Genomic DNA, 23,635 nt, shown 5'->3' with positions numbered 1-23,635 from the left:
CTGCCAGAGGTTCATCAATCTGGTACTGGAAAGAGCCCCTGGCATTTAGTATCAAAAAACGGTTTACCGCATCTTGTTAACCTTGGATTAAAAGATTTGCCTACTGCTCATCAACATAACTTGGGTGGTCTACTAACATATACATAGAACAGTTAACTAAACCCCAGTTTCCTTATCTGTAAAATGGGAATAACAGTATTTCCCACTCCCAACTGTTGTAGGATTACATAAGGCATTTCAAAATACTATACACGGTGCCTTGTTCTTAATTAATGTTCCACTGTTGCCAGGACAGCAAGGGAAACAGGTGTTCCTCGGTCAGCAAAAGCGAATAGCAAAATCCGGGAACAGGAATCTAAGCCATGTTGAAGCTCATTAGCCTATGTCCCTCCCTTCATCCTACCAGTCCCCCTGCAGGGGGAAAAGGCCTTGCATTCTCTCCCAGCACCAGGGCAGCCCTGTGACTTAATGAGCCATTTAAAGGACGCATTGTGCCTAAGCCCTTCCGAAAAAGAAGTGATAGATGACTTCGATGGTAAACCATAATTAGCACCACCACATGTGCTTATAACACCACTAAGTGCAGTGTTATTCTTGACAGCCAAGGTATGGAAACAATCTGTGTCCCTCAACAGATGAATAAAAAAAAACATGTGTATGGAATAGAATAATATTCAGCCCTAAAAACAAAGGAAATTCTCTCATTTTGCAGCCACATTGATGAAACCGGAGGTTATTATGCTAATTGAATAGGCCAGAGAGAGAAGACCAATACTGCATGGTATCACTTACGTGGAATCTAAGAAAAATTATAACTCAGAAACAGAGAGTGAAATCATGGTTGTCTGGGACTTGGTGAGGCAGGGGAAATGGGAATAGGTTGGTAAAAGAGTACAAAATTTCAGTTATCAGATGAATAAGGTCTGAGGTTCTAATGTAATAAGGTGACTATAGTTGACAGTACTGTATTGTATAATTGAAATTTGCTAAGAGAGTAAATCTTGAGTTTTCCAAAAAAGAAAGTGAATATCTGAGGTGGTAGATTTGTTCCTCACTTTTAAACATGTTGCAGTTTGTCAGGTATACCTACCTCAGTGAAGCTTAAAAAATGTAGAAAACAATGTCATCCCCAAATACTCTTGCTCCTATAATACTGTCATGCAAGGACGAGTTATTGCATTTATGTGGAGTCACTCAATGGGTTCTGAGTTTGTTCTGTCAGTCCAGGGTGGTTTATAATGACGTCTTAAACAAGAGAGAAATACTTCAGGCCGTCTACCCATCACTGAGCAGACCAGCCAGAATGTTAAGCCATATTACCTGCTCAGATTTTGCTGGCCCTTGAGTGTAATGATTTCTCATGATCAGTTGCACAGAAGTCTTATTTATAACAATGAAAGTGATACCTTGACACGTATAAGAATGGGTGTGAGAAATAAAAAGGCACATGGCCAAACCACATAAATGTCAGTCTTCTCTAGAGTTTTAGTTCTAAACATCTTCTCCTAGAGCATACGAGCCCTTAACCTCTGCCTTTCTTTTCTTCCGTACTGGGGCTGCACATGTGAAACATAAGCAAAGCCAGAAACCAGGTCAAATTTTAAGTACAGATTATAGTCGTTTACTTTCGGAGCTGGAATAGGAGTTCAGTGTGAAATGAACTCAACTTCGATTTACAAAGGTGGTCAGGTTTAAAAGGAGAATGAGAATGGAGTCCAGAATGATATGTGCAGGCTCAGTAGAGTAAGAAAAGTAAAAACTCAGAAACAGCAGAAAGGTTTGGGGAGGGGAGGTTGGTCCATGTGAAATCATCTGTTTTTATTAAATGGCCTTCACTGAAGTTAGGCTCTTACCTTCTCACAGAGACGAGGGTACAGACTCTATCTTCAGGGGTTGGCTGGAGCAAATAATACGTTTTTGGGGCAGCACTGAGTTTTCTCAGGCAGGTCTTCGTTGGGTGGAGGGTAGTGGGAGTATTGGCCTAAAGGGGAAGTCTTGAGCTATTTGAAACTATGTTAGGATTTGTCCAGGTCTTTATAGACCAAGTTTGAGGCCTAGTTGGGAAAGGACTCAGAAAAGCCTGGCTAGAGTTTGATCAAGAATAAAATATTTGTCATATTAATACTAGTGTTATTGATGGAAAATCTAATTCCACTACCTCCTTCTACCAACAGGACAATGTTGGTACTTCTTGACAACTTAAAATAATTTGGCTTTAGAGCTGCCTTAGGATCTCAAAAGAATTTGGGAGACAACTGGAGAAATATCTATCTCTGTCCTGAGGGAACTGTTTGTCTTGTCTTTGTCCTTTTTCCATTAAATATACTTCAAGAACATAAATGGTCCATTGTGTTTCTCCTGCGCAGCATCCATCGCCCTTCTCCATGTCAAAACCTCACAGTATTGTCTGGAAACCATGCATCAGTATGGGAAGAGAAGGGATTAGCCTCATTCATTAGCTCTAGGAGGTGGGAGACATATGAGCCTGGCCTGACCCACCAGAACAGCACACACCTCTAGCCAAACACTTGTTCCAAGATTGACTTGAAACCTCACTCTGGCAGGCCAGTGGTTAATTCTGGGACTTGTGGCAATATGGAGAGGGAAGCACTGTTGCCAGTATCCTGCCAGCTATAAATCTAGCAAGGCTGGATCCACAGGGATCCCACGTGGACAGGCCCTATAGAGGAAAGGGAGCCAGGCGGGGAACAGAGAGGACAATACCAATAACATTTCTTAAGCCACTACATCCAGCCCCTTTGCATTTGATTTAGCTTTGTTTCAGTCGGTCTTGAAGTATTTCAGATATTAAAGAAAGTGTGCAAATTATTATAATGAGCATCCATGGACCCACAGGATTTAAGTTTAAGACGTATAATGTTATTTTTCTTTTCTATCTCCTCACATTTTTTTTGGACTTTTTTTTGATTTTTGTTTTTTTAAATGTAATTTATTGTCAGATTAGTATAACACCCAGTGCTCATCCCAACAAGAGCCCTCCTCAATGCCCATCACCCACTTTCCCCTCTCTCCCACCCCCATCAACCCTCCGTTTGTTCTTAGCATTTAAGAGTCTTTTGGTTGTTAAGAGTCTTATGGTTTGCCTGCCTCCCTCTCTGTAACTTTTTTTTTTCCCCTTGCCTTCCCCCATGGTCTTCTGTTAAGTTTCTCAAGATCCACATATGAGTGAAAACATATGGTATCTGTCTTTCTCTGACTTATTTCACTTAGCATAATACTCTCCACTCCATCCATGTTGCTGCAAATGGCCAGATTTCATTTTTTCTCATTGCCAACTGGTATTCCATTGTATATATAAACCACATCTTCTTTATCTTTTCATCAGTTGATGCACATTTTGGCTCTTTCCATAATTTGCCTATTGTTGACAGTGCTATTGTAAACATGGGGTACATATGCCCCTATGCATCAGCACTCCTGTATCCCTTAGGTAAATCCTAGCAGTACTATTGCTGGGTCATAGGGTAGTGCTATTTTTAATTTTTTGAGGAACCTCCACACTGTTTTCCAGAGCAGCTGGACCAGTTTGTATTCCCACCAACAGTGCAAGAGGGTTCCCATTTCTCCACATCCTCACCAGCATCTATAGTCTCCTGATTTGTTCATTTTAGCCACTCTGACCGGTGTGAGGTGGTATCTCAGTGTGGTTTTGATTTGTACTTCCCTGATGATGAGTGATGTTGAGCATCTTTTCATAAGTCCATTGGCCATCTGGATGTCTTCTTTGGAAAAGTATCTATTCATGTCTTCTGCCCATTTTTTCACTGGATTATTTGTTTCTTTGGTGTGGAGTTTGGTGAGCTCTTTATAGATTGGATACTAGCCCTTTGTCCGATATGTCATTTGCAAATATCTTTTCCCATTCCATCGGTTGCCTTTTGCTTTTGTTTCCTTTGCAGTGCAGAGCTTTTTATCTTCATGAGGTCCCAATAGTTCATTTTTGCTTTTAATTCCCTTGCCTTTGGAGATGTGTCAATTAAGAAATTGCTGCAGCTGAGGTCAAAGAGGTTTTTTCCTGCTTTCTCCTCTATGGTTTTGATGGTTTCCTGTCTCACATTCAGGTCCTTCATCCGTTTTTAGTTTATTTTTGTGTATGGTGTAAGAAAATGGTCTAGTTTTATTCTTCTGCATGTTGCTGTCCAGTTCCCCCAGCCCCATTTGTTAAAGAGACTGTCTTTTTCCATTGGATACTCTTTCCTGCTTTGTCAAAGATTAGTTGGCCATACATTTTTGGGTCCGGTTCTGGGTTCTCTATTCTATTCTATTGGTCTATGTGTCTGTTTTTGTGCCAATACCATAATGTCTTGATTATTACAGCTTTGTAGTAGAGGCTGAAGTCTGGGATTGCTATGCCTCCCTCTTTGGTTTTCTTCTTTAATATTACTTTGGCTATTTGGGGTCTTTTGTGGTTCCATACAAATTTTAAGAGTGTTCTAGCTTTGAGAAGAATGCTGGTGCAATTTAGATTGGGATTGCATTGAATGTGTAAATTGCTTTGGGTAGTATTGACATTTTAACAATATTTATTCTTCCAATCTATGAGCATGAAATGTTTTTCCCTTTCTTTGTGTCTTCTTCAGTTCCCTTCATAAGCTTTCTTTAGTTTTCAGCATACACATCTTTTAAATCTTTGGTTAGGTTTATTCCTAGGTCTTTTATGGTTCTTGGTGCAATTGTGAATGGGATCAGTTTCTTTATTTTTCTTTCTGTTGCTTCATTATTGGTGTATAAAAATGCAACCAATTTCTGTATTTTGATTTTGTACCCTGAAACTTTGCTGAATTCATGTATCAGTTCTAGCAGATAGATGCTAGCAGTTCTAGCAGATAGATCCACTTTTGGTGGAGTCTGTTGGGTTTTCCATGTAGAGTATCATGTCTGTGAAAAGTGAAAGTTTAACTTCATCTTTGCCAATTTGAATGCCTTTGATTTCATTTTGTTGTCTGATTGCTGATGCTAGGACTTCCAACACTATGTTAAACAACAGTGGTGAGAGTGTACATCCCTGTCGTGTTCCTGATCAGGGGACAAGCTCTCAGTTTTTCCCCATTGAGGATGATATTAGTTGTGGGCTTTTCATAAATAGCTTTTATGATGTTTAAGTATGTTCCTTCTATCCCAACTTTCTTGAGGGTTTTTATTAAGAAAGCATCCTGTGTTTTGTCAAATGCTTTTTTTGCATTGATTTATAGGATCATCTGGTTCTTACCTTTTATTAATGTGATGTATCACGTTGATTGATTTGCGAATATTGAACCAGCCCTGCAGCCCAGGGATGAATCCCACTTGATCATGGTGAATAAATCTTTTTATATGCTGTTGAATTCGACTTGTTAGTGTCTTGTTGAGAATTTTTGCATCCATATTCATTAGGGATATTGGCTTGTAGTTCTCTTTTTTTGCTGGGTCTCTGGTTTGGGAATCAAAGTAATGCTGGCTTCTTAGAAAGAGTCTGGAAGTTTTCCTTCCCTTTCTATTTTTTGGAACAGCTTGAGAAGAATAGGTATTATTTCTGCTTTAAATGTCTGGTAGAATTCCCCAGGGAAGCCATCTGGTCCAGGACTCTTATTTGTTGGGAGATTTTTGATAACTGATTCAATTTCTTTACTAGTTATGGGTCTGTTCAAATTTTCTATTTCTTCCCATTTCAGTTTTGGTAGTGTGTGCGTGTTTAGGAATTTGTCCATTTCTCTAGGTTGTCCAGTTTATTTGGCATATAATTTTTCATGTATTTCTCAGGGATTGGTTGTAATAATTCCATGTTCATTTGTTATTTTATCTATTTGCGTCGTCTCCCTTTTCTTTTTGAGAAGCCTGGCTAGAGGGTTATCAATTTTGTTTATTTTTTTAAAAAAACAACTCTTAGTTTCATTGATCTGTTCTACTGGTTTTTTGTTTGGTTGGTTGGTTGGTTTTTTTTTTTTTTTTTTTTTGGATTCTATATTATTTCTGGTCTTTATTATTTCTCTTCTTTATCAGGGTGTGGAATGTGTTTGCTATTCTGCTTCTAGTTCCTTTAGGTGTGCTGTTAGATTTTATGTTTGGGATTTTTCTTGTTTCTTGATAGGTAGCCCTGGATTGCAATGTATTTTCCTCTTAAGACTGCCATTGCTGCATCCCAAAGGGTTTGGATTGTTGTTTTTCATTTTCATTTGTTTCCATATATTTTTTAATTTCTTCTCTAATTGCCTGGTTGACCCATTCATTCTTTAGTAGGATGTTCTTTAACTTCCATGCTTTTGGAGGTTTTCCAGACTTTTTCCTGTGGTTGATTTCAAGTTTCAAAGCATTGTGATCTGAAAGTGTGCATGGTATGATCTCAATTCTTTTATATTTATTCAGGGCTGTTTTGTGACCCAGTATGTGATCTATCTTGGAGAATGTTCCACGTGCACTCGAGAAGAAAGAATATTCTGTCGTTTTGGGATGAAGAGTTCTAAATACATCTAAATATATCTGTCAAGTCCATCACATCCAATATATCACTCAGGGTTCTTGTTTCTTTATTTATTCTCTATCTATATGTTCTATCCATTGTTGTAACTAGAGTATGAAAGTCTCCTGTAATTACCACATTCTTATCAATAAGGTTGCTTATGTTTGTGATCAAGTGTTTTATATATTTGGGGGCTCCTGAATTTGGTGCAAAGACATTTATAATTGTTAGCTCTTCCTGATGGATAGACCCTGTAATTAGTATATAAGCCCTTCTTCATCTCTTGTTACAACCTTTAATTTAAAGTCTAGTTTGTCTGATATAAGTATGGCTACTCCAGCTTTTTTTTTTTTTTTTTTTTTTTTTTTTTTTTACTTCCAGTAGCATGATAGATAGTTCTCCATCCGCTCACTTTCAATCTGAAAGTGTCCTCAGGTCCAAAATGAGTCTCTTGTAGACAGCAAATAGATGGGTCTTGTTTTTTTATCCATTCTGATACCCTATGTCTTTTGGTTGGAGCATTTAGTCCATTTACATTCAGTGTTATTATAGAAAGATATGGGTTTAGAGTCATTGTGATGTCTGTAGGTTTCATGCTTGTAATGATGTCTCTGGTACTTTGTGGTCCTTGCAACATTTTACTCGCAGAGTCCTCCTTAGGATCTCTTGTAGGGCTGGTTTAGTGATGATGAATTCCTTCAATTTTTGTTTGGGAAAACCTTTATCTCTCTAATTCTGAATGACAGGCTTGCTAGATAAAAGATTCTTGGCTGCGTATTTTTCCTGTTCATCACATTGAATATTTCCTACCATTCCTTTTTGGCCTGCCAAGTTTTAGTAGATAGGTCTGCTAGTACCCTTATGTATCTACCTTTGTATGTTAAGGCCCATTTATACCTGCTTTCAGAATTCTCTCTTTATCCTTGCATTGTGCCAGTTGCACTATGATATATTGTGCAGAAGATTGATTCAAGTTATGTCTAAAGGGAGTTCTTTGTGCCTCTTGGATTTCAATACCTGTTTCCTTCTCCAGATCAGTGAAGTTCTCAGCTGTGATCTGTTCAAGCACACCTTCAGCCCCTTTCTCTCCCTTCTTCTTCTTCTGGAATTCCTGTGATACAGATATTGTTCCATATGATTGAATCACTTAGTTCTCCAATTCTCCCCTTGTAATCCTAGATTTTTTTATCTCTCTTTTCTCAGCTTCCTCTTTTTCCATAATTTTATCTTCTAATTCACCTGTTCTCCCTTCTGCCTCTTCAGTCAGCACTGTGGCCACTTCCATTTTATTTTGCACCTCATTTATAGCATTTTTTAATTCATCATGACTATTTTATAGTCCCTTGATCTCTGTAGCAATAGATTCTCTGCTGTCCTCTATGCTTTTTTCAAGCCCAGTGATTAATTTTATGACTGTTATTCTAAATTCTTGTTCAGTTATATTTCTTAAATCTGTTTTGATCAATTCTTTAGCTGTCACTTCTTCCTGCAATTTCTTTTGAGGAGAATTCTTCCATTTCATCATTTTGGCTAGTTTTCTGTCCCTTATGCATTTTAAAAGCTTGCTGTGTGCTCTGCACCTGTGAGCACTGCTATATTAAAGGGGGGGTCATACACTCTCAAGGGCCTGGCCCTTGAGATATTATTTGGAGTGTTATTATTTGGAGATATTATATTGGAGGTATTATTTGGAGTGTTACTTGCTCTCTGTTGTTGTGACTTTGGTTATTTTATTTCCCTACTCGTAGTGGTGTTTTGGACCCTCCACCAGGTGTGCTTTGATTTGTTCCTTGAAGTAGCCCTGTAAAGGAAAACAGCCAGACAGGAGACAAAAACACACAAATACACAAACAAATAAAACAAACAAAAAACTAAAAACTAAAACAATCCAAAAGCAGAAAACCAGAAACATCAGCTACAGGGTGGAGGCGGTGCTGATGGAAAAGCATATACAAGAAGAGAAATGACAGGGGAGGGCGAAAAAGAAAAAATAAACATTGACCAGGCAGAGAGACTAAAAGGCTTAATCCAGAGAGAGAGAAAGGAAATTAAGGAAGGAGGAGGGGAAAAAGAAGTGAAGATAAAGTTACTGAGGCAGAGAAACTGTACAGCTTGATTATTCCAGAGAGAGAAAAAGGAAAGAAGGAGGTGTAGAACATGTATCAAGAGAATGGATTAAATATGTCTGTTTAAACAAACCAATAACCAGAGTAACCAGCCTAGAGAAGGGAAGAGATAAGAAGGAGAAATGGAGGGGAGAATATATCTACATAACAAGAATTGTCCTAGAATTAATCCAATCAATGCAGCTGCGCTGGTCTGGAGGAGGGGTCCATCTGGTTCCACAGCAACTACTACTGCTCCAGTGGATATGCAGTTACCCAGCGTGGAGGGACGGAGGGGCATGGTTTGGTGTAGGTGGGTCCTGCCTCCACTGTGAGCCCTGGGGACTCATCCCTGAGGCCCCACCTTGGTGGCCTTGGTGGTGATGGGGAGAAAAATGGTGACACCCCCCCCCCCCAGTCTCTTCTCCACAATCTCGTGTCCCACATCACTCCTTTGGAGCCGTCCTCACTGTTCCATGGACACAGACGAGGTTGTCTCACTCTGCCGACTCCCCTGCCCCTGTGCTGGCTAGGATTTAAACTCCCACTCCTTTTTAGCCTTTTTAGATTGGCTTCTCCTCACTAATTAATGTGCATTTTAGGTTCCTCCATACTTGTTTATGGATTGATAGCTCATTTTTTATCAGCACTGAATAATATTTCATTGTCTGGATGTACCACAGTTTATCCTCAGCCGCTAAAGGACAACTCGGTTGCTTCCAGGCTTTGGATATTATTAATAAAGCTGCTTGGGTAGGTTTTTTGTGGACATAAGTTTTTAATTGTTTTGAGTAAATACCAAGGAACACGATTGCTGGATCAATGGTAAGAGTATGCTTAGTTCTGTAAGAAACTGCAAAGATTTTGCACCATTTGTAAGCCTAAGCACAGAAGGTTCCAGTGAGCCTGGCCCTCTTACTCCTGTGCACTTGGCTTGTCTTGACAATATGCTTCCAGGATACTTGAAGGCCCTTTTTTACTCTCACAGAGATGTTCTTCTTTGACCTACCCCTATAGGCCATGCTTAGAAGCAGAAAATACAAAGCACCCCCTGGCTTTCACCTGGACATGATCCTGGTGATCCATGTTAGGGCCCCACCAGCTACCTAACAATGAGCTATATATTCTCATGGCACTTTTTAGATGGTTGTCCCACTGACACTCCAGCCTACCAGAAGGGGCTTTGTTTGGCAGTCAGGGATACTGGGACTTTCCAAAACTAAAGATACATACATAGGTAGTAAAACTATTCCAAAAAAAAAAGCAGACTAACAGAAAAATGTGGATCATTTGTATTCTGGAGATGAGGGATAATATCACAGGGTAGGGCAAATTGGGGCTTCCAAAGTAGTGGTGATTTTCAGTTTTTCTACCCAAGTGTTAATACATTGGTGCTTTTTAGAATATATGTAGGTGTGTGTATAAACATATACATAAATATTTTTACATTTATGTATAATAAATATAATATAGATATATTTATATCTATATAGATATAAATATATATATAAATATATATAGATATAAATATATAACTATAGATATAAATATAATAGTTTATACATATTCCATGTATAAATATGGAATATAGATATATATGTATATGCATATACATGTATGTTTTATTAACTCTGGTGTGTGTTTATGTTTAACACCAAAAACACTGTTGCTTTAGCTCAAAGCTTATTCTCTCAGATTCATCCCTATTGCTTTCATTTATTCACTCAGCCAACATTTATTGAACTTCCTCATATCACATGATAGACACTGCTAGAAATAGAGCAGTGAATAGGACATGATCCCTGTTCTTATTAAATTAACACTCATAAGGTAAGGGAATAAAAGAATAAACAAATATATATATATAAAATATAAAATATATAAAAGTATTAGTACTACAGGCTCTGATGAAAATAAATGATATGTTGCGAAAGCCAAAGAGAAGGAGGGGAGGGTGTGAGAGGGGATGGGAGACAGTGTAGGGATGGACTTGAGAGTGGGATGCTCCAACAAAGCATCCCTGAGGAGGTGACATTTGAGAGGAAGCCGGAAGGAGGGGTGTGCAGGCATAGGAAGATCTGGGAGAATACGATCGAATTAAAAGGAGCAACTGATGCAGGGCCTTTGGCAGGGAGGAACTAGAAGAGTTGGAGGGTTAGAGAGAAGACAGTGTCTCGGGCTGCGTGAGAGTGAGGAGAGAGGAGAAAACAACAGGCAGGGGCTAGACCTTGAAAAGTCTTACCGCCTGTGGTAGGGGTTGGGATTTAACTACCAGACTACAGGGAACCACTCAAGGGTCTTATGCAGGGGGCTGATGTAGGATTTATACTTGAGATGTAACACTCTATCAATTTTCAGATACAGCTCTGTAGGATGACCACATTAGGAGGAAGAAGACCAGTAAATTGCTCAGGCAAGAGATTAGGAGGTTTGGAATAAAGGTATATCCTTGCATATACAGAGCCCTGGGTAGACTCTATATGGAATAGCACTAAGTCCGGTCACAGCTAAACGTAAGACCATTTTTGTCATTCTCCGTGACAGTAACAAGGGCCACCATGCTCAGGCCCCATTGTGAGTATGTCACTTTCCTATGAAATGTACAGAAAAAAGATTCTTTTTTTTTTAATTTTTTTTTTGGCGGTTTGTTTGTTTTTGGTGTTTTTTTGTTTTTTTGTTTGTTTGTTTGTTTGAGAGTGAGTAGGAGATTGGCAGAGAGAGAAGGAGACAGAATCCCAAGCAGCCTCCATGCTGTCAGCACAGAGCCTGTTGTGGGGTTCGAATCCACAAACCATGAGACCGTGACCTGAGCCAGAATCAAGAGCGGGATGCTTAACTGATTGAGCCACCCAGGTGCTCCCAGAAAAAAATATTCTTCGTCATGGGCTTTCTGATCTTGCATGTCAGTTCTCTCATTTTTATACCTCCTCCATTACTTTCTAAGAACTCTCATACTTCCTTAGAACCCAAGAAAAGCTCTCCTCCAGCCACCAAACTTATTTACCCCAACCAGCTGAGCCACCACCTGTAGCACAGGTCAAATATTCTGAAAGAGAGAGGGATTCAACCGTGTACCATTTGGAATAAAGCAGGTTTTAATCTGGGACTTCTCAGGAATTTGGTTACATAATTAAAGAGTAAAAGGGCAGTTCATAATACTAATACTTTAGTGCTTTTAACAGAGGTTAAAAGCACCAGGTCTGGATTCAAGTCACATGGTCTGAGTTTGAATTCAGACTCTGGCTCAAGCTCTATGATGGCCAATAGGTAGTTCGGTCCCCTCAATGCCTCGGTTTCCTCACCTCCTATCCAGTGCGTAAAACCCATCTTTATGCTTTTTGTGAGAATTAAAAAAGAAAATTCATATAAGGGGCCCAGAGGGCACTGGGACACATGCTCAAGTGTGAAGTAGATGTGAACTATTAGTGCCATTGCAGCCAGCGTACAAATTCCTAGGTGTTTTTAATAACATGTATTTCTCCAATGAACCTTGAGCACTTTCCAGATTTTTTTTTCTTGTAACATTCTCTCTCAAGTTCCATTTTTATAGTAAAGAAAATTAAAGGGGCACTTGGGTGGTTCAGTCAATTAAGCGTCCCGACGCTTGGTTTTGGCTCAGGTCATGATCTCTCAGTTTCGTGAGTTCAAGCCCCACATCAGGCTCTACGCTGACAGTGTGGAGCCTGCTTGAGATTCTCTCTCTCCCTCTCTCTGCTCTCCCTACCCTTGCACTGTGTCTGTCTTTCTTAGAAATAGATAAACTTTAAAAAGAAAGAAAACTCAAGAGTTGAGTGGTTGATTGGAGATCATACAGCAGAGTCCTAGGATTTTAGTTCATAAAAGACCTGAGTGCTCAATACTGCTGGTAACTTCCTACCTGAGGAGCTTTTTAAAAAACTACTGATGTTTCAGACACCTGGGTGGCTCAGTTGGTTGAGCGTCCAACTTTGACTCAGGTCATGATCTCACAGTTCATGGGTTCGAGCCCCACGTCAGGCTCTGTGCTGACAGCTCAGAGTGGGGGAGCCTGCTTTGGATTCTGTGTCTCCCTCTCTCTCTGTCCTGTCCCTGCTCATGCTCTGTCTCTCTCTGTCTCTCAAAGATGAATAAACATTTAAAAAATTAAAAAAAAACCCGATTGATATTTAGTTATACCCTTAGATATTTTTGCTTTAATTTTTGTGGACTGGAACCCAAGCATCAATATCTTTAAAAGCTCCTCAGGAGATTTCAGTGAACAACTATAGTTAAGACCAATGACCTTGGAATGTCTGCATGGCTCAGTCAGTTAAGTGTCCGACTTTGGCTCAGGTCATGATCTCAGGGTTCGTGGGTTCGAGCCCTGTGTAGGGCTCTGGGCTGACAGCTCAGAGCCTGGAGCCTGCTCTGGATTCTGTGTCTCACTCTCTCTGCCCCTTCTCTCTCTCTCTCTTTCAAAAATAAATAAACATTAAAAAAAGAACCAATTACCCACTAAAATCCAATTTGCAGATGAGAAAATTGAGATTCTCTGTGATAGAATGACTGGCCCAAGCTAGTTAATAATGTCAGAGATAGGGATGGACTCTGAAGACGAAAAGGAGATAGTCTTAAAATTCTAGTAAATTAAGCAATAAAAGGCATATATCACGGTGAGAGTTATGTCTCCTAAGAAAGAACAACATGACTTTAGCCTGTTCTATGATTATTAATGTACCTATAAGGAAGCACAGACAATGGGTTCAGAGAAACTCATGTGGGAGTACCTGACAGCTTACTTGAGGCCATTAACCACTTATGCCCCACGCACTTCAGCTGTTGCTTTCTGGGTGAATGTTCTTTGGTCATCTGAAGCTGAATTGCCTTCTGAAGTCTATTTCCTAGAGGGAGAAAAGGGGACCCTGCTTATCAGGGTCTTTTCAGACAGGTCCCTAGCCCCTACCCACTCTGGGAATATTTGGCTAGTTATTTTATTCACCTCCTACTACTCCTCATGGGAATAGAGTTACACAAGACATCATCTCAGGTAGGGAGGGTAAATCTATAGAAGTTACTATTCTCTGCTTCTCCTAATTTCTCACTCAGATTCAGTGTACATGGGAGATTTTTCAGGGTCTTAATGCAAAGGATTTAGAGTTGTGCCTTCCTCTTTAAGCTGACCTACCACCCCAGTGCCCCCCTCCTGCCAGGTGTGAAATGGTTAGGCTGGTCTTCACTGTCCTGTATGTGGGAGAGAGTGTCTGCTAGGCTCCACTTCTCACATCCAGGCTGACTTTTGGGTGAAGTTTCAAACTATAGCCAGTTACTTAAAATTGGTGATCTGTTATGCCTCTCAACATTTACTGAAGAAGTTGGCAGAAGCTAACAATGATTTGGTATCTGCTGTTAACTCTAGTTTACAATGCCTTCCTCAACTGAACAGAAACTCTGTTGAAATAGTTAACAGTTACCTGACTTGTGAAATCATATCCACAGTCTAAGATGAATGGGGAGTCTTTTTACCATAGGAGTGCTAAATTATTCAGCTTTCAATTTTAGTCATGAAGAAGCAAAATGTTTTCAGTGTTTTTTTTTTTTTCTTAATGAATGATTGCTCAGTTTTCCTAATGTTTTTTTATTTCATTCTGAAGGAAAAAAAGGGGAGAACACTGGGGGAGGGAGGGAGTGTTGTTCAACTGAAGCTGAAGCAAGCTTTAAGTCGTGTTATCTGATCTGTGTAGCAATTAGGAAAGACTCATGATGAAAAGAGGGAGTTGGACTAAAAGGAAGTGTATGCTACACTTGAAAACCAGTTTCAAAAATCCTCTTCTGAATGCAACGAACATTTATATTGTTCATTTGTACTTGGTAGAACTTGAAGGAAGCTAAGGGATCACCCAATCCATTGTTGTCTTATGGATGAAGAAAGCAAGACTGAGAAGTTCTGTTACTTGCCCAAGATGCCAGAATTATTTCTTTTAGGTAAAACTGCTTTGTACTTATCTATTTTTAAGTTGAACATGATTTTTCAGCACCTCATCTTTAAGTCAAGGTGTGCCAATGAAAGACCATTTATATAATCTCAGAAAGTAAAAATTCCCTACTTTGACTGGGATGGAGCCCAAGATTCATTACTAACTCCCCTCTTTCTTACCACCAGCCTTACCAACCTCCAGACTCAAGAAACTCTAGATAAATTTGGAATTCAACCAGCTGAAAGTCTGCCTATAGTTGAACAAAGTGTTTCTCCATCCAAATGAGTAGACCAGACCAGTCTACCAAAGGAGATGGTAATCTGAATGAATAAAAAACATATCTTAGAGATATTAGATAGATTATCTCAACTTTTTGTGACTTTTTAAAGAATTGTCTTATCATACATTCCCAATTTCTTTTAATTAACATACAGTTTGCATAGAGTGCACAAATCATAAATAGAGAGCGTGATGAATGGTTATATATAACCACCACAAAGATCGAGATATAGAACGTTTCTGGCATCTGAGAAGGCTCCCAGTCTATAGTAATCACCATTTTGCTGTCTTCTACCATCATCTGTTTGTAGATACGCTTTCCATGGTTTAAGAACGGAATCTTACAGTCTGTACTCTTTTGTGCATAACTCTTTAAAGTCTACATTATATTTCTGAGATCCATCTATGTTGTTGTAATCTATTAGTAGTTCAAGTTTTTTATTGCTATATGTAGTATTCAGTTTCATGAATTTATCATGTTCTTTTTACCCACTGTATTGTTGAGGGACCTTTGAAATGTTTCTAAAGCTTTAGGATATTTTTAATTTAAAGCAGTTATAAACAGAAATGGCCCTCATTTCTGTTGAGTATATACCTAGGAGTGAAATTCCTAGGCCTTTTTGTTTTTTTGTTTTTCTTACATTATCAGTTTTGTTTGTTTTTGTTTGGGTTTTGGTTTTTGTTTTGTTTTGTTTTAGCCCTGGACTGTAATCAGACTTTTCTAAGTTGGCCAATGAACCATAACAATGTACCTCTCTTTAGGCCTGACATGAGTTTCAGGGGGCAGATTTCACAGTTTAGAATGGAACACCAATAAGGTACTATCTTTCATAATTCATTCCCAACAGCCCTTCATAACCTCCTTCCCTCAGGGGTTTTTGCCTGGAACCCTTCTATTCTGCCTTGATTAACTCCCTTTTATTTTATGAGCCTTAGCTCAGGTCGTGCCTTCCCTGACCATTCTGAAATGGATGTCTCTTTTCCTTACTCCCCATTTATAATATTGCCCATTTATAAGCAGAGAGGACTCTCTGCTTAAGTGTGTCCTTCCTAGCCCTTATCACCTTGATCTGAAATGACCTGTGGATACAGCAGCCTCTTCCAGGAGGTTTCATTGCTACAAGGCAGTTCGTTCATTATGGCATCCCCGCTGCTTAGCACAGGCACGATGCCTGGCACAATGTCAGTCCCCAATCTGTGTTGACAGTATTGCTCTTCTGATGTCTGGTTAGTGTTTCAGCAATGAAGTCTTCTTCTTTTAAATCCCCTGATACAAGGGAAATCCTCTGGAGTTGAGAAACTTCCAATGCAATTTAAAAGGCAAAATTTCCATTGCTTTATGATCTCGCCTTTTTAATTCAGCATTTTCCATTTTTATACTCTGTGGAGTTGGTCTCTGAGAAATGCTGCTAAATAAGAGATCTATGTGGGAAACCTGTTACTCATCCAAGCAAGCCAGCAAGTGTAGTGGTTTAGTACACAGGTGCCGGAGGCAGCCTGCCAGGCCACACTGGGTGGGTGATGATGTTACCACCCTGCTTCCATTTCCTCCTCTGTACCATAGGGTGAAGAGTAGCCCTATTCTCTGGAGTTGTTGTCAGAATTCACTGAGGAGTACACCAAACGTTGAGGAGACTTACTGAGTGTCCAGAATGTGCCGGTTACTATTATTAAACAGTTTTTCTTTCTGCCTACTAGAAAATCACAGAAGTAGCGCAACTCAGAATATACTTACTTGGGGAAATTCCTGTGTCATCAACTTAAAGAATATGAACACTTTCTGATCCAAAATTGGGACACTGGCTTGACAAGTGTAAATGTAACTTGCGGCGCTGGGACATAATATTTCAAAGGAGGACTCTTTTAGCAATCCCGCGAGCAAACAAATCAATAAGACCTCTATGTAACTACATTTTAAAATCTCTGTTTTTAAAAAAATTTTAAGTGCAAGTGCAAAAATGACTCTTATTGACTGTGAAGTGAGGACTGCACCTTTTATTTATATTGCACAAACAAAAGCATCTGGGCTTCATGCATCATTTTCTGATCATTTTCTGATTTAGTTGGAGAATTATTACTTGATAACAAGAAGGGCTGAGCTTCCTTTTTCAAAATCTCATGCCATTTATCTTAATTCTGGTGCATCTGATAAGAACTTCCTCTAGAGCCAGGAAACTTTGCAAGTATGAAATAATCTGAAAGGAGGACGTAAAGAAGGAAGTAACTGACCAAAGCAAAAAAGGGGAACATCAAAGCAGGTTTAACCAAAAGAACAGAAGGGAGCTTGGCACAGCAGTCTCAAGGTAAGAACCTGATTTAAGGTGTGTGGCTAATGAACAACTGTAAGAAACAAATTCATTTTAAATAATCAGTGACTTTTTTTATGTTACCAGACTCAGTTTTTAGATGGCCTTAGGTGGTGATAGGGGGAAATATCAGTTTACAAACGGAGGGTGATGTTAGTGTCTTTACCGTATATATGCTTACACGTGTAAGATTAGGCTTTTCCAACGTTTATTTATTTTTGGGACAGAGAGAGACAGAGCATGAACGGGCGAGGGGCAGAGAGAGAGGGAGACACAGAATCGGAAACAGGCTCCAGGCTCTGAGCCATCAGCCCAGAGCCCGACGCGGGGCTCGAACTCACGGACCGCGAGATGGTGACCTGGCTGAACTCGGACGCTTAACCGACTGCGCCACCCAGGCGCCCCAGATTAGGCTTTTCCAAACACAAGAACAATATCTGCCTTTGAAAATTCCAGAAGTCTATCAACCACTTGTAATTTTAGGACAAATGAATAATTGTTAGTCTGTTGGAACTGCTTTCAAGAATGAAAACAGTCTTCTATAAGATTGGGCAAAGTTAGGCTTACTGGGATGTTAAGCTATCTTTGAAGGGCTCTTGTTTAACACATGGTTTTCATTCTAGTGGGTCTTTCCTTTTTGCCTCTCAGAGTTTTTCCTGTTAAGTTATTTTAGAGAAAGGAAAAGGATGCATTTTTTCTCCTGTAAGAAGTTTTCTTGTGTTTATTTCAGTAAGTACTTCTTTTGACAAACAGTTTTAATATTTGAAATGTTCTGGAGTGCCTACATAGAAGAAAATAGATGGTAAAAATAAATTCTCCTCTTGGAAATTGAGAGGGCAATTTATTACCTTATCCTCAGCAATAGTTAGCCTTCCCCACTTTTGTTGCAAGCCTAGCACCTTTTAATAAGGTGATTAATTTTAATCTATATTTGAAATTCTGTTCAAATGTGCTAACAAATTTTTACTTAAACGAGTAATCACTTTTAACATAAAATATCTTACATATGATTGGTTCTCATCTGCTTTAGAAAGGAAATGAGATCCTAATGGTTAAAGTCATTTGCCAAATATTTGCCTTGACATAAGCATTGTGTCTGACCTTATAAAGGAGAGAATGTACCACGATTATAAAGAGATTAAAAGATGTCTAGATCCGGGCTATCTGTCCATATATTTTTATCAGATAAATTATATAAAAGATAACTGAATCTCATATGTAATTTGGTATTTTGTGTGACATGCCAAACTGAAAATTTGCACATTGACATATTCCAATGGTGAAAAAATTTAGAAAACTTTACTGTCTTGTGTGAATACTCACTGAAAGCAGGGCTCAACTTTGTGGGGTTTCCTTTTACCTGTTTATTGTTACTGTTGTTGTCCTAATGCAGTTTGCTCTATTCACTAACAAATATTTAAGAAAGTAGCTCTTCTGTGTCTAGTGCTGGATTTGGTAATGTAAAGATAAATAAGAACTCCAGCCCTCACGAATCTCAGAGCTAATCAAGCTTTAAAATTTTAGCGATAGATGTTTTTGATAGCCATTTATAGAAATGTGGCTATGAAGAGTATTTGGAGGCAAACTTTGCTTGGATCCTGATTCAGTCACTTCTTAGTTATTCAAGAAGTTATTTAAACTCTTTAATCTTCTCCTCGCTCTTCTGTGAAATGGACATAACAATAGTATCTACTTCATATGGCAGGTGTGGGATCAAAGGAGATAATCCATCTATCTAAAAGTGTTTTAAAGCTGAAACGAAATAAGCTCTTAACTAAATATTATCAATACTGACATTCAATAGATAATAATCATCCCACAAGCACTGTTCACAATATTGGATGACTATAGCTAACAATACTGTATTGTATATTTGAAAGTTGCTAAGAGGGTAGATCTTAAAAGTTATCATGACAGGAAAAAAATTGTAGCTATGTGAGGTGATGATCATCAGCTAAATTTAGTGCAGTGATCATTTCGCAATAATACATATGTCAAATCATCATGTTGTATATACCTTGAACAAATACAAAGTTGTATATCAATTATATCTCAATAAAACTGGAAACAATGAGGGGCGCCTGGGTGGCTCAGTTGGTTGAGCGGCCGAACGGCCGACTTCGGCTCAGGTCATGATCTCACGGTCCGTGAGTTCGAGCCCCGCATCAGGCTCTGAGCTGACAGCTCGGAGCCTGGAACCTGTTTCAGATTCTGTGTCTCCCTCTCTCTGACCCTCCCCCGTTCATGCTCTGTCTCTCTCTGTCTCAAAAATAAATAAACGTTAACAAAAAAATTTAAAACTGGAAACAATGAAAATGGTATTAGATGTAACTATTTCTGTGTCTAGGCTAAGAACATAGAGTAATACTATTTTGTTGATAAAATCATAATACAACAACTCAATCTGGCTATAAATGCTTTTCATTTCTCTCTTCATTGCTATTTTAAAGCATTGACAGAAAACATTCTAAAATTATCTTAATTGAAATTTTTTTTGCTGGAAGTTGTGAGAGCACTAGTGATAGGAAGGCTTTCAAAGTATTTTTAGACATTTTATGTAATATAAAAGAGCTATTGTCTTCTATTAAGTATAAATTATGCCTTTTAGAAGATGTATCTTAGTATATGTGTTGCCAAAGTGAGCGCTAGAAGATGTGCCTCAAGTTTTAAACTGTTGACTTAAGCAATTAGATGCTGACGTTAGGAGTCATTTGTTTCTTGACTCATTTATTTAATAAATATCAGTTGAACTCCTTTTCTGCACTAGCTGTTAATGGTGTTTTCTAGGAATATAAAGACGAAAAGACCCAACCCCCGCCCACCATTTAACCAGGTAGGAAGACACACAGTTCCCTGTAAGTTAGGCTATCATGCTCTACCCGGGAATGGATTCATTAATAGGGAAGTACAGAGGAAGGAGTGATTAAGGAAAAGACATCGTCCCTGACTACGCCACAGGCATCACGGAGGAGGTGATAAGCAATGGAAATTATTGCCCGTGTGTACTCGTATCGCTTCCACCTGTTGCATTCAAAGCATTGCGTTTCACTTGAAAATTATTAGCCTCATTGTCAAAAGTCGTGTTGAAATCTAATTAATAAAATCACTCACACTTGGCCAGATAGAAGTTCTCCTCTTTTTCTCTCCTCACAACAGCTAGTACTCTCTTCTCTTTTGTAGCAGGAACTCACTAAGTGCTGGTGCTTAATATGGTGGTAGATATTGGCAGATTTTTTTATTATGCTATGTAATAAATATAAAACTAATATGTTTTGTTATGCTATGAAATAAACACGCAATTAATATGTTCTTAATTTATAGGTTGTCTGGATGGCAGATCGTTCAACCTTCTCTTTCTTGAGTTGTCTACTCTGCCATTATCTTCCACTCATTTCTGCTTCATTTTGTGATTCATTTATAGAAAGGGAAGTGGAGTCAAGTAAAATCCCCCCCGACATCGTGCAAGTATACATTAATGATTGTACTGTAAAAAACCTCACATACAACAAGAACGATCTTCAAAGACTCCGTTTACTCAACCTCTCCTCTAATTGTATCAGGACTTTGCCAAATGATGTTCTTTCACATCTGAAAAAGAAATGCCTGAAAGAGCTTCCAAGATTGCTTCTTAACTCTACCCTACAAGGAATTACGCTGGTCTGCACCTGTGAATTCATTAAGGGCCACACCACACTACTAAACACTGCTTGTGCAGAAATGTTGAAAAGCTGTGGAAATACTTCAGTGGCCGTTTCTATAGGACTTTCCCTTCTTTTACTGTTGTTGATCTGTGGAATTGGGTGTGTTTGGCACTGGAAACACCATAACCCAGTGCAATTTACCTTACCAAGGTTTTTGCAGAGGAGAAGCAGCAGGAGAAAAGACTATGCTAAAACGCTCTCAGATCCCCTCACTATCAACTCAAGGCATAAAATCTCAGTTCAGACCCAAGACTATACATCTTCTGGAAGAGGGGTTAACATGTATGACAACTATGAAAATGTGGAAGTTGGTCCTCCCAGAGCTAAAGAAGAAACTGATAAGGAACTATATGAGAACACTCGGCCCACCAATTTCGAGGAGCATATCTATGGAAATGAGACATCATCTCAATATTACAACTTCCAGAAGCCTAGCACTTCTGAAGTCTCTCAAGATGAAGACATATATATTCTTCCAGATTCATAACTTTTCAAAACACTGGGTTCAGTTATTAGAGGATAAATATTCACTGGGACTTTTATTGTACTTATGCCATTGTTAATCCTGTTCTTCGAGTGAAACTCAATGATCTTTTGTCTGTCTCCTCCCTTCTGAACCTTCTCTCTGTGTATCACTGTGGGTTAATCCCAGGGATCCCCTTTACCCTCATTTTGCTAGATTAATTCTGCATTGTGTTATATTGATTCTTCCTTCTGTTACCTATTATCTTTTTCTTTTATTTCTCTCTCTACCATCTTTTCTGGCTCAAGATTGCTGTCAGTCTCCTAACAAGTCTTTCTGGCTCTAGTGTCTACACATTCACCCATGATGTTGCCAGATTTATCTTCAGAAAATATTTCCAATGCTGCATCACTCCTTTGCTGAAACCTCTTAGTGTCTCCTCTTTGCAAACGACATGCTATTTATAATTTTTTTTAATTTTTAAAATGTTTTTAATTTATTTTTGAGAGAGAGAGAGAGAGAGACAGAGTACAAGTGGGAGAGGGGCAGAGGGAGAGGGAGACAGAATCCACAAAGCAGGCTCCAGGCTCTGAGCTGTCAGCACAAAGTCCGACACAGGGCTCGAACCCATGAAGCACGACATCATGACCTGAGCCGAAGTCAGATGCTCAACCAACTGAGCCACCCAGGCGCCCCAATGTACTATTTATAATCTAACTCTAGGACTTATGATTTCCCACAGTTGGTTCCAGTTTACTTTTCCAGTGACTCCTACTAATTTCTCACTTGTCTGCTTTCCTCATAATCATATGAGAATTGCCAGACCCATCCCTCCTCCATGGCTTTGTTGGTCTTCCCCCTTTCAAGCCTGCCTCGTATGGTAACTTCTTCCACATGTCTTCTGAGTTATTCCAAACCTGCCTTTACCTTTTTCTTTTATTTCCTATAGATTTTTCTGCCTGTTTAAGTCTCTGGGAATTCAAACATATGAAAGTTTTCTATGGCATTTTACTATTTAATGTCATATGAGAATGTCTTAAATTCCTTGCTAAGTAATAAGGAAGTGCCTCATATTCCTATTTTAACTCCAGTGCCTAGACCATTATATGAGGCAATCAGTATTGTTCAATTGACAAGAATTAAGGTGTGTATTTTGCTCAGCAGTTTGGAGAAAAATCTAATAAATTCATTCATTCAAGAAATATTTTTTAAGTACCATCTATGTACTTTTACTCGGCACATGGAAGGGGTAAAACGTATAAAGAAAGACATGGGTCTTGAATGCATATTGTCTAGTAGGAAAGAAAAGACAATAAATAAACAAATATGCACTTCTTAAGCTGTAGTATCTTATCCCTGAAGTCTTCCTTTTATATGCTGTCCTGAATTGATCAGGCTGAGACTCTGCAAGCTGTATTTTTCCTTTGCCAAGTGGACCCATATAGGGCTCTGTTCAAAGGGAGCACCGTGGAAGACTGGTAGACGATTGGAACCAAAAGGGACTTACTCTTTCTCCTTGGGGCCCTGGCAGGTACCATTGCCATGTAATTTACTCCAGCATCACCAGTTCTTTGCATTTTCTAGTTTCTTCCGGCATTCCCAGAATCAGCTCAATTGCACACTGTCAGAGGTAACAAGCTCACCTTAGAATCTGAGAGGCAGCTCTTCAGAGCCTCCTCTGGAGGAGACAGATGAGACCCTCTGAGCTTCAAGTCCAAGCCCGAGGCATGGGTGTTCTCTCCTGCAGTCACTGTCTTTGTGGCACCTCAGTGTCCTCTTTATATCCTTCCAGTCAACTAATACCTTTTTGCTAATTCTCTGTATTAAATTCTCCCTCTTAAACCGGTAAGCTTTCTGTTTCCCAGGGTGGACCCCAGTATATAAATAAAAATGCTTTGAAGAAAAAAAAAAAAAAACTTTTGTTTTTGAGAGCAATAGGGTTGGGTAGGGAAGAGTTTTAATGGAATGGTCAAAAGAGGCCTCTCTGAAGACACACTTAAGATGGGACTTAAGGGTGAAAGGAGTTATCTGTGAAAGTGTGAGATGGGTAGGGGTGTGAAAAGCTTTTGAATTTAATTTAGACAGGGGTGGCTGCAGTGCAGATAAAGCCATTGACATAGCTACCTTAATCTTTGGAGGAACTGCCACAGGACTTACTGATGGACTCAGTATGTATGTTTGGTAGGGAAGGGTTAAGATTGGGGATTGTAACAGAGAAGTCTAGAAGAACCACCTTATTTCTGGCTGGAGCAGCAGGGGTGATTATAAAGCATTTCAGTGAGATGAGGAAGACTTACAGTGGAAACTGTTTTGGAGGCTGTGTCAGGAATGACTTGGGCTCCCAGTAACAGAAAAGCTGACTACATTGACTTAGGCATGTACAACTTCATT

General features: G+C 39.1%; 1 protein-coding gene across 1 annotated transcript; it reads left to right on the top strand.

Annotated features, from left to right (window-relative positions):
- The first annotated feature begins 20,382 nt into the window (after positions 1–20,382).
- Positions 20,383–22,589, top strand: GAPT (GRB2 binding adaptor protein, transmembrane). Its single transcript, XM_025924227.2, has one exon. It carries the CDS (start codon positions 20,411–20,413, stop codon positions 21,266–21,268), a length of 858 nt encoding a protein of 285 aa, XP_025780012.1. The 5' UTR covers positions 20,383–20,410; the 3' UTR covers positions 21,269–22,589.
- The last annotated feature ends 1,046 nt before the right edge of the window (positions 22,590–23,635 follow it).

The sequence above is a fragment of the Puma concolor genome, chromosome A1 (assembly GCF_028749965.1).
Source record: "Puma concolor isolate L17-30 chromosome A1, mPumCon1.1.hap2, whole genome shotgun sequence".
NCBI lineage: Eukaryota > Metazoa > Chordata > Mammalia > Carnivora > Felidae > Puma > Puma concolor.
This window is presented reverse-complemented; position numbering and strand designations above follow the sequence as displayed.